The following is a 12,210-nucleotide window of genomic DNA, read 5'->3' as shown; positions in this document are numbered from 1 at the left end:
TGGATTCAGGAGTACCTGAGTTCAAATCCGGCCTCAGACACTTGACACTTACTAGCTGTGTGACCCTGGGCAAGTCACTTAACCCTCATTGCCCTGCAAAAACAAAAAAAAAAACAAGAAACAATCTAGGGGCAGCTTGGTGGCGCAGTGGATAGGGCACCGGCCCTGGAGTCAGGAGTACCTGAGTTCAAATCCGGCCTCAGACACTTAACACTTACCAGCTGTGTGACCCTGGGCAAGTCACTTAACCCCAATTGCCTCACTAAAAAAAAAGAAACAATCTAACCTGATCATCTCATTTTATGGTTCAGGAAACTGAGACCCACAAAGTAATATTCCAAAGTTCTAGTCTATATGTGTTTATTAAGGGCTTGCTATGGGCCAGGTCCTTTACTCAACTCTGTGAATACACATATGAGTACAAAGAAAATCAGTCCTTTCCCTCAAGAAGTTTAATGAGAGAGGACAAATCAGAAAAGGAAACTGAAAAGCACAGGGTATCAGGTGTCAGAGGTCCTTGGACCATGGTAGGTAATGTCTAAAGAATCGGGAGTGGATCCCAGAGAGGAGTGACTGGCTGGTCCATGCTGTATCTGTGAGGAAGGGGCCATGTTGAGAAGACCACTGTGGCAGGTTGAAAAACATCCAGGTTTCAGCAGTGGAGCCCAGAAAAAAAGTAAGTTCACACAGGGAGTAGATGGGAGAGTCATCATTTAAATTCACCTCCTGTAGCTCTAAATGCAGCCCTCTTCCTTCTATAACTATGCTACCTTGAATTCTAGTCATTGGATGGTCCCTTGCACATAGCAGCTGCTTAATAATTGTTTGTTGGATTGAGGTTAGTGGAATTTTGCTACTTTGCTTTCATTTCTTTTGATGAGTTCAGCTGATGTGGGAACATTCTTGAAAGACAGATTTTTCACTCTATTGTGATGCAATGTAATTTACTGCCTCTAGGAATTCATAATGTATCTAAAAGCAGTGACTTCCTAAGATCACTCTAAATCAGGCATCAAGGGAATAAAACATTAGAATTAAAAACAAGGAAAAGGAAAAATAGCCTAATACAATGATGAATAAAATTTAGTTCTTTCAGATTTATTCACAGTGGGTACTATGCTTAATCATTTGATATCTGGATTCCCTCTGTTGACTTTTAGTTTGGTATGCGGGTACAGGATAGGGAAATTGGCCAGCTTCTGTGCTCAGTGCAAGGTCTTTATACTGTCACTCCATTGTTTTGTTGGAAATTATTTTCAAAAGCACCAAGCTATTTCCATAGCCTTCAAACAACACTGTGAAGTTGTTAATTTTTTATTATTTCTATCCCGATTTTATAGATGGGGAAACTGTAGCTTAAAGAGCTTCAGTGGCTCTTTCAGTATCAACAAAGCTACCAAAGTTGGAGCCAGGGCAATAAAGCCAGCTCTTCTGATTCCAGTTATGATGCTTTTTCCATTCTACCTAGGTCATGTTAATGAGTAGTATTCTGGTTTTGCAGTGAGGAAGTCATGAGTTCAAATCCTCCCTCAGTCATTTACTAGCTATGTGACCCTGAACAAATCACGTAACCTCTTTCAGCCTCAGTTTCCTCATCTGTAAAATACAAAACTGATCAAATTAGATTATTATATAGGTAAGGTGCTTGGCTAATAAATTTGTTAGCTATAATTGTTATCACTCTTATTGAAATCTAAAGAGGAAAAAGTGGAATCCAGAGACAAATAATAATTTTAAAATTGTTTTCCTTTCTATATCTTTCATTGCAGTTAATAACTGAGAACTGACCTCATTTATCTTCTGCTTTGTATTTCTTTAATAAAGTATTTTATTTATTTTTTTCCCGTTACATGTAAAGGTAGTTCTCAACTTTTGTTTATACAAGCTTTCCAATTTCAGATTTTTCTCCCTCCCTCCTCCTCTAGACAGCAGGTAATCTGATATAGGTTTTATATATATATATATACACATACATATATATATATAATTAAACATTTCTGCATTAGTCATGTTATAAGAAAAAAATCAAAGCAATGAGGAAAAACCTCAAAATAGAAAAACAACAACAATAGTATGGTTCATTCAGCATCTATACTCCACAGTTTTTTGTTTGTTTGTTTTTTCCTGGATTTGGAGATCCTCTTCCATCATGAGTTCCCTGGAACTCTTCTGTACCATTGCATTGGTGAGAAGAATATAGTCCATCACAGTAGATCAACACACAGTGTTGCTGCTTTGTATTTTTAAAAATGCAAAGTTCTCTAGATAATTATAACTCCAAAGAATAACACTCCCTAGAATACATTTCATCCTTAGGAAATAATTTTTACATTCTTTATTATTTATTTTATTTAATATTTAGATTTGTAATAATATTTAAGTGAATAATAATGACTAATATAAATAATAATCTTTAATATTACATTATTGATTGTTATCCTTACATCACTCAGGGATCTCTATTCCCAGAGTCTATATTTTATGAAACATCTGTATGTTTAATTTCTATTACTATGAGTGCTCTTAATTTTTAACATTCCATCAACTTCCCAGTTTTATTGGCCTAATGTAGAGTAATGGAATTTTAAAATTTAGAACATTTTTATATGCTTATTTATCTTCTGTTTATTTCTTTAATGCTAGAGAGTTGAAAGATAATCTTGGTAGTGATGATCCAGAAGGAGACATACCAGTCTTGCTGCAGTCTGTCCTGGCAAGGAATCCTAATGTTTTCAGGGAGAAAAGCATGCAGAACAGATACGTACAGAGTGGTGAGAATATTTTCCTATTGGTTACATTTTAAAATACATTTTTCTTCATAGTTCAAATGCCAGAATGTATATTACCTGTGACAAATTAAGTGTCTCTTTTTCTTAATAAGATGGCATATAGTTTGGTATTTACTTTAAACTGAACCATGTGCATAGTAGAAGCTGCATAAATGTAAATGTTTGTCCTTAATAACGTCCCTTCAGGTTTGGATGGTGCTAGGATTCCATGGAAGTCAGGTAAAGCTAAGAGAATATCATTGGATTTTTGAAGTCTTGAGAACTTTATCTTTTGAGACCACTATAGACTTTGGGATTTCATTCACTCTTTTCATCCTGACTTTCTACTCTAGAAGTTCCATTTTGTTATTTCATTGTTTAAATTGGAAAATACTTTACTCCTTTCCCTGGATCCATACTGCATCCACCCCATATAAAATAATGACTAAGGTATAAAATCTAGAATCACTTATGTTTGAAGGAGAATATAGATTTGGAAAAAATCTGTAACTATTATTAGGCCTGAGAATGATTTAAGAGTTAAAAGCAGGAAATTAAATTTAGAGAGAAATTGTGGGGAGGAGAGTGAGCTGAAAAGAGTTTGAAAGCAGATCATAATAAGCTCTCTAAAGTTTTTAATAGACAAGTGAAACTTCACTTTGGACCTTAAAGTTATCAGAAATTGAACTTTGTTTCATTCTGTATGAGTAGTTGACAATCGTGACATTTCAAGATTTAGAAAACATTTTACTTATATCAGTCTCATTTTTGATTCCCACAAGAATCCTTTGATCTACATCTTACAAGCTTTGTCAACATCATCTTTAAGATGATAAAACTAAGACTGAGAGAGGTTAAACAACTTGTCTAAAGTCACGCTGCCAGTGTATGATGTGATACTAAACCCATGTCTTTCTGGCTCCAAATCAAGCACTCTTATCTGCTATAACGTCTAGCTTCTCTGTAACAAAATGTCATATGTGTAACAGTTAAAAGAATTTACAATATACAGTCCACAAAACAGAAGTCAAGAATCAAGGAGGGATTTAATAACTGTCTTCAGATATCTGTTATATAGAAGAGGGAGTAGGCTTATTTTGTGTTTCTCTGGAGAGTAGAACAAGGATAGATATTAAGTGGAAGTTGCAAGCAGGCAATCAGCATAATTTTTTAGGGTAACTGTCCAGTATTACAATGTACTTACTGTCATAAAGTAAGGAGTTCCTTATCACTAAAAGTATTCAAGCAGAAACTACAAGGATGATGTAGAAGAAATTGCTGTTGGACCAGGTGACTACTAAGGTCCTTCCTAAACCTATGATTGTGTTAGATGTAGTATTCAAGCCTTTTTTAAGGTCTCTAGTCTCATTCCTGAAATTAGTTATATAATGAAAAGCTTTTATATAAGCACTTACTTATTTTAATGAAGTTTTATGTGGCATTTACAGTAATTTTTATAACTACCTTCTTATGCCTGTCAGAATGAAAAGACTAGGAAACAGGAAGACATCTTTTTTTTGTAAATTATTTTTGTGGGATTTTAATATTTGTGAAAAGAAAATACACTTGTGTTTGAATGGTTAAAAGATGGTATTACTGTTACACGAAATTAATATGATAATATTTTTGTATGTTATATAGGAATGATGATGTCCCAGTATAAACTTTCTCAAAATTCCATGCACAGTAGTCCTGCATCTTCCAATTATCAACAAACCACTATCTCACACAGCCCTTCCAGGTAATATTTATAATTATGAAGCATGATTTTTGTTTTGGGCATCTTACACCATGTTTTCTGTTAAAAAAAAAATCTATTTGGGGATAAAGCATAGTTGTTTTAGTTTTGTAGTAGTTTTAGAGTTTATTATTTTAAAGCATTATACATCTAAATCTCATTAGCAGAAGGTTAGCCACTAGATGACAATGATTTTTAACAATAGCAACTCATTAAGACCATCTACTGTAGTGTAGAGCAGAGATGTCAAACTCTTGACCTGCAGGTAGAAGGCAGAACTCCCCCAAAGTGTAACCAGGTTAAAATGTAATTGGGAAATGTTTTTAAAACAAATAAAAATACAGTACAACATAGATAATATTAATTTGTGGTTTTCTAAGTCATTTTGCAGTTAGCTGTTCTATTTGAGTTTGTTACCATTGATGAAGAGGAGTTGCTCTCAGTGTTGGTCATTAGAGTACTGCCACTTATGAAAGCACAGGTACTTGAAGTACTAAAGGAAAACATGTGACTTTCATTAAAGAATTATGTACAGGGCAGCTAGGTGGCGCAGTGGATAAAGCACTGGCCCTGGATTCAGGAGGACCTGAGTTCAAATCTGGCCTCAGACATTTGACACAACTAGCTGTGTGACCCTGGGCAAGTCACTTAACCCTCATTGCCCCATCCCCTAAAAGAAAGAAAGAAAGAAATTCTGTACAGAAAAACATGAAACATCCCTTTTATTACTTTGACTAAAAGTTGAACTGACATCCTTTTAATAGTTAAATTGGGGAAAGGAATATAATTTTTTGCTATTTTAAACTAAACTATAAGAAAGTATGTAGGGCATAAGTATATTTTAACAAGAATTACTTTATTTAAGTGATATCAACTTTTATAATGAATCTCATCACTTTTCTTTTAACTTTTAATTAAAGTAAGGGATTCTGAATCTATTGTTACCTAAATATTTTGTAAGAGTCTTTAAGTTTCCATAATTATGGTAGAACTGTACTTCTGAGAATTTTGTAAAAATAAATTTTCAAGAAATGAAATAATTAATTGCATTTCCTCATATAATTTTTTATTTGATTTTGGGGTTTTAGCCGATTTGTGCCCCCACAGACAAGCTCTGGGAACAGATATATGGCACAACCAAACAGCCCAGTGCCTAGTCCATATGCCCCACAGAGCCCTGCAGGATACATGCCATACTCACATCCTCCAAGTTACACACCACATCCACAGATGCAGCCAGGTAAGATTGTTGGACATTTCTTTACTGAGGATGTTATGGAGCCTGATGGTATACATTTCAGATTAGCTGCTAGTTTTGGTATTCTTATCTTAAAGATTTTAGCAAAATGCTGACAAAGATATCTGACTGTTAATTTATGTGAAGCAACTGTAAATGTAATCGCTTTAAAAAAAACTTTAAAAAAGCATTTACAGGATTGGAACAAAAACTTAAGCTTGTATTGTACAGCAAACTTCTCATTATGCACATTTAATCCAAAGAACTATTATAAATACAACAAAATATTTTTTTAAAGTATGTTTTTTTATTATTGAAATAAAGCTCTTGAGTTTATTAGTTAAGAGTTAGTGTGGTATAATATAAAAAGTACAGGTCCAGAGTCCAAAAACATAAGTTCTACTCAACTCCACCAATAACTGTGACCATTAGCAAAACATTTAATTTTTCTCTGCCTGTTTCCTCCTCTATAAAATCAGAATGTTCGACTGTATGGACTTTAAAGTTTCTCCTAGCTCTAAAATACTATGATTTTACACTGGGGAGAAAAATGGATGACTCAGTTTCTTTAAAAATTAAAGAGGTGGACTATGTCAAAGAACGTTCACTCTAATTTAACGTCCACATCCTGATAGCTTTGGGATACAAGCAATTACCAGGTTAAGTGAAGTTGAGAATACAAAAGCCTATTTTGTGCCAATTCCTTTTATAATTTAAAGTTATTCTATGATTCTAGTAATTAAAATGAAAAAAAAAGTTAGCAATGAAATGGTTTAGGTAAGTAAATGAGCTGTTCAGTAGCAAGGTATCAATTATTTGTAACATGCTTCAGGCTAAGATAAGTTCAAAATAGATTTTATGGAAATTTTCAAATATTTCTATCATTATTTTCCTAAAAAGTATGGTAAAGTTGTCATTAGAGCTTTGTAATTTATTAATTTGGTGCCAACATTACTAGAATTGAAATCATGTTAACATAATTGATACCAGAGCCAAGATTTGAAAACTGTACCAGCCTTTTATTTGAAAAATGTTTGCCTCATTTGTTACTGCTCTCTGGAGATTTTTTGCCTTCATTGAAGTACATGTGATATGCCTTAACACAAAATGCCTGTGTATAATTTTCTAGGATTAAAAGTTAATTTGCTTTTCTGAAAATTATTATTAAAAATAATTCATTATTTTTCCCTAGGTCTATGGTCTCCACACTTTTAATTGCGTACTTTTATCAGTTTAAAAAAATTGAGCATGAACTTCCAATATATGTATATTTATTTTTTAATGAATTGTATGTACTACTATATCAGTAATTATGTACATTGTAAAACTTGAACTATAAATTTAACACAATAAAATGAAGATGAAATAATATTTCATGCTAGAGTCAGTAGGGGGAGCCACTGCAGTTTACTGAGTTAAGGATTAACATAGTCAAACCTGTGCTTTAGATCTATCATTTTGACAGAAATGTAGAAGATGAATTGGAATGGGGAAAAATGAGGCTGGGTGACAAATTAGGAAGCTTTTGCAATAGTCCAGGTGAGAGCTGATGAGGCCCTTTGTGAGTAGAGAAAATGGGGTGGATGCAAGAGATGCCAGGGGGTAGAATCAATAAGATTGGCAATTGATTGTGTGGAGTGAATGAAAGTGAGGAATTGAGAGTAGCTCATTGTTTGTAAGCCTGGACAGCTTTTAAAGATGGGGATGCCCTTGACAGAAATAGAGAAGTTTGTAAAAAGAATGGATTTGGGGCTAAGAATAATTCAATGAGATCTGTAATACAAATAATATTCCACCCATTCTGTTCATTTAATGGCACAGAATCAGGAGTGAGGTTCCAGGAGCAGGTCTCTTATTTACTGGCCACTCCCTAAGACTAAAGCACCTGCCCAGGTGGTCCTGAGACCCACAAAGGTTCTGGGTAAGGGGGTCATATCCTCAGAGTGTACACTGGTACAATTTTGCCCAAGTAACTTCTCAAACTCCTGAAACACAGGTTATAATAGATTAAGTGACCCATATCCAAAACAGAAAGTGTTATGGACACTTAAAAAGGGAATTGGGAAGGAAAAGAGTAGAAGAGTGAATGATAATGGGTGAAAGGGGAGGTAGGGTTCAAGCTCATCACTGGCTACTGCAGAGATAATGGGATGCTTCCCTTCTTTGCCAAGTTACATTGGTTACCTCTTCCTTGAGGTCATGCCATTGCTCACCAGAGTTTCAGAGCCCCCATTTATAAGACTACTGCCCTAAACAATAATTTGCCATATCTTCCTTCCACTTAGCTTTGTTGTCTACCAAGCCTTCCCTTCTGTATTGAAATCCCTTTTAACAATTGCTAGAGCCAAATCAGCAATTCATATTCAGTATCCTTTTATCCAAGAAGTGGGAATACAAAGATAAAACTAGACACAGTCCCTACCCTAAATGTTCTTACAATATAGATGAGAATACGACATGTACAATAAATCTCTATAAGTTAGAATAAATGCAAAAGAAAGGTCCATATTTAATAAGGGAGAGATTACATTAAGCTGGTGGAATTAGAGAAGGCTTCATGAAAGATACCACACAAAACAGACCTTGAAGGAAGGAAAGAATTTCGTATTTCTGGAATAGTTTCATTTACAAACCTTTTTTTGTAAAATATAAACAACCTGAGGATAAAAGTTTTATATTTAACATCAATTATTTTAATAAGACTATCAACTCTATACTCCCATGAGATATATAATGTTCACTGAGGACTTGGGGAGAGAAGAGTTAGAGGAAATTGGGAGCAGGCCAAAATGATAGGAGAGTCTTTGAAGAATCAGGTTGCTCCATAGGTGTTCTTGCTGCATCCTAGTAGAGGTAGATCATGCAGGAAAAGGAGATAATGTAAAAGTTTCCACTTCTACTCCCATAAAGAGAGAATGGGATAGCAAGTAGACAAACTTTGCCTGCCTTGTACTTTTCCCAGGGTCCTGCCTATTAAGATAGTAGGTCTAGGGGCAGCTAGGTGGCACAGTGGATAGAGTACCGGCCCTGGAGTCAGGAGTACCTGGGTTCAAATCCGGCCTCAGAGATTTAACACTTACTAGCTGTGTGACCCTGGGCAAGTCACTTAACCTCAATTGCCTCACTTTAAAAAAAAATACAGCTAGTAGGTCTAGTTTAATAATCAACATTCCTCAGTTTCTCTTGAGTTCTGCCCAGTAGCTATGTCTGTTCATATAAGAACCTTCTCTAAAAGTTATAGCCTTTGGGGGGCGGCTAGGTGGCGCCGTGGATAAAGCACCGGCCCTGGATTCAGGAGTACCTGAGTTCAAATCTGGCCTCAGACACTTGAGACTTAACTAGCTGTGTGACCCTGGGCAAGTCACTTAACCCCCATTGCCCCGCCAAAAAAAAAAAAAAAAGTTATAGCCTTTGAGAATTGCCTGAAACATGAGGGGTGACATTTGCCCAGGATACACACATCTTCTAGATGTCAGGTCTTTTCTCTCCAAGGCCACCTCTCTATCCACTTTTCCATGATTCTGGTAATGATTTTTAAATTCTTTTAGAGGAATATTTTATTAAGATTTTACCATATGTAAAGAAATGGTAAATCATGTGGTACCTGTTTAGTGTTCCAGAAGTTAGAGTTGAAAGAGGTCAGTGTGAAGTAAAATAAATGAGAACAATGTCCATTGCAGAGGTAGGACTTGACCTGGGCCTTTTAAATGGGGTAGGTGAGAGGACAAGCAGAAGATAGAAGATGGACAAAGAGAATTCATGTGCTCTGTATTTTCATGTGACATCAACCTGACCCAAGTAAAAAATACAGATAAAGGCTAGAAATAAGGTTCGTTCAAGCCAAATAAAAAAGAGCTGAAAACTGAAGTTTGAAACTGTTTTAATCACACACTTCTCTGTAAAAAGTGTTTGAGTATGCACTGGTAATATATGTGTTGTGTATTTATTCATAAATTATATATGCTAAAATATTATGTACAATATGAAACCTACTCAAAACCAGAAATTTCAAAGGATGAGATAAAGGTGAAATAAATGTTTTTAAAATATTTTTTATTAATGATAGAAAAAAACCTTTTTTGCTTTCACTAAAACTTTATCAGTGATAATATTTTTAGTGAAAGTAATGTCACTTGAATATGCTTCATTATTTTTTTTTAATCCTTGTGTATGTCCTGGGGCATAAGGTGAAATTGTTTGTTAGTTATTATTCAGTTAATTTCATCATTGTAACTAGCTAAGCAGCTAAATTTGTTTTTAAACTATACTTTTTTAATTGAATGATACAATAATCAAATAAACGTTATAACAGTGTTTCTGCAAGAGTCATGTTTGTGTGTAGCTATTCCACCATACACAATGCAAAACAAAAACAAAAAACAAGCAAAAGTTAATTGTCTCTCATTTCAATTCAGCAGAAAGTTTTTAATACGAGTCTTTTCTCTTTATGTGATTCTGCTTAATGGATGGTATCATGCTTTAATTTCCTATTCATGTTCTAGTATCTTAGTTGTGCTTCTATATTTTGTGAGGCTCAGCAAGAAGGCAGGTTTTGCTGGACAGTAGAGTTCAGGGAGGGCAGGAGTATATAATGAGATTAAAAATGGTAGGTTGGGGACAGATCTTGTAAGGCATTACTTACCAAATGAAGGAATTTATATGTGATCATAAAGTCAGTATAGAGCCACTGGAATTTATTGAAGTGGATGAGGGGGTTGCAACATGGTCAGACCTGTGCTTTAGGAGAAAATCACTTAGATAAGTTATATGAAGGATACATTGGAAAGGAGGGATACTTGAGGCAGAAAGACCTACTTAGGATGCCATTGCAGTAGTCTAGGTAGAGATGTTGAATGACTAAACTGGGTGGTATAGAGCAAGGGATATGAGATATCTTGTGGAAATAGAAATGACAAAATTTGATTATTGCTTTATTATATAGAATGAATGAAAGTGAGGAGTTAAGGAAGATTCAGTGGTAGCAGACTTGGATTACTGGTAGGATAGTTACATACCCTAGATTATAATAGGGAAAGTTTGGGAAAATGGTGGACTTGGGGAGAAGATAGTGTACTGAGATCTGATGCTATGCCTGCTTATATTCTGTTAATCACTCTGTCCCACCCCCAAAACACACAGGGATCTTAGCAGTCACTACTTTGGAGCACAGAGAATATCTTCAACTACTAGAGAACAAAGGTTGGCTATGTTGGTAGGTGGGAATTTTTTCAATGCATCTGCACAGCTATGGCACCTGGGTTTCAATTAGGTTTTAACTCCCCTGAGGGGCCTGGCTTAAAAGGGAAGCTGTTGGGAACTTACACAGAGGAGGAAAGAGATGGGATATTGTGGAATAATATATAAAGGATTTGTTCGGGCATGATTATAAAGAAAATCCTGGTTATCATAGAAAAGGGTGGATGTGACCCTCCCTCTGATTAGTGCTAATTACAAATTCTTTGGGGTCCTGCCACAGCTGGGGGTCATATTAGTCTCCCACTTTGGAGATCAGAGACATGCTACTCATTTTTGAGGACGGGCATGATACAATGGAAATAATATGTAAAATGTAATTTCCTTGCTTTGTTTTCATTTTTGATACCTAGCATAAAATAGGCATTTAATAAGTGTTTCCCCACATGAATTGGTGTCATGGGGAAGAAAAATGTGCCATTTATGTGCCAGATGAATTGAAAGCCAGAGAGCAGAGTAAGGGAAAACAATTGTAATAATATAGCAGTGAGGTCTTAGGGGCCTAGTCTCAGGTGGCTGAAGTGAGAATTTATCCCATAGCTTTTCCAGTAATTCCTATTTTCTAGATGTAGGATATAGAGATTTTTAAACAACATAGTTATAGCCCTCAAGGACCCTAGATTCTACAGAGATATGTATATATATACATAGATAAGTGTAATATAAAGTAGCATATGATGACCAGATGAAAGATCTAGACAGTATAATCTCGGAAAATTTGACATGAGTAAAAACACTTTAAGCCAAGAATCCTTAACCTTTTTGTCAAGTCATTGTCCTTTGACAGTCTGATGAAGCATATGGACCCCTTATGTTTTCAAATGTATAAAATAGTAGTAACATAGAGGAAACCAATTACATAAAAATATACTTTAAATATTTTTTTAAAACAGGTTCCCAGGCCTCAGGTTAAGTACTCTGGCTATACACAGAGAGGACCAGGGAAGACTTCATGACTGTACATGTGGATATGAGGAGAGTGCATTCTAGGCCCTCAGCAAATAAATGGAGCATATTTAGTTTGGAGAATAGCCAGTAGTCAATTCAGTTCAATGGAATAAACATTTATTAAACTCCTTTGTACCACGTACTGTGCCAATCACTGAGAGTACAAAGACAAAAATTCCTGCCCTCAGGATAGTTCATCTCCCACCTCCATGACTTTGCACAGGCATGGAGCATTCTCCTTTTTCACTCCTGCTTCTTTGAAGTAC

The 12,210-nt window shown here is 35.2% G+C and overlaps 1 protein-coding gene across 3 annotated transcripts in view; it reads left to right on the top strand.

Moving 5' to 3' along the window:
- NIPBL (NIPBL cohesin loading factor) overlaps positions 1–12,210 on the top strand; it is a 266,297-nt gene that overhangs the window by 149,196 nt on the left and 104,891 nt on the right. For all 3 annotated transcript variants that reach the window (XM_043983133.1, XM_043983152.1, XM_043983142.1), the window contains 3 exons: positions 2,644–2,771; positions 4,410–4,509; positions 5,595–5,746. In XM_043983133.1, the coding sequence (XP_043839068.1) occupies positions 2,644–2,771; positions 4,410–4,509; positions 5,595–5,746 (380 nt within the window). The remainder of the gene's footprint in view (positions 1–2,643; positions 2,772–4,409; positions 4,510–5,594; positions 5,747–12,210) is intronic.

The sequence above is a fragment of the Dromiciops gliroides genome, chromosome 1, assembly GCF_019393635.1.
Source record: "Dromiciops gliroides isolate mDroGli1 chromosome 1, mDroGli1.pri, whole genome shotgun sequence".
In the NCBI taxonomy this organism is placed as follows: Eukaryota; Metazoa; Chordata; class Mammalia; order Microbiotheria; family Microbiotheriidae; genus Dromiciops; species Dromiciops gliroides.
The sequence above is the reverse complement of the archived record's forward strand: the minus strand, read 5'-3'. Positions and strand labels throughout refer to the sequence as shown.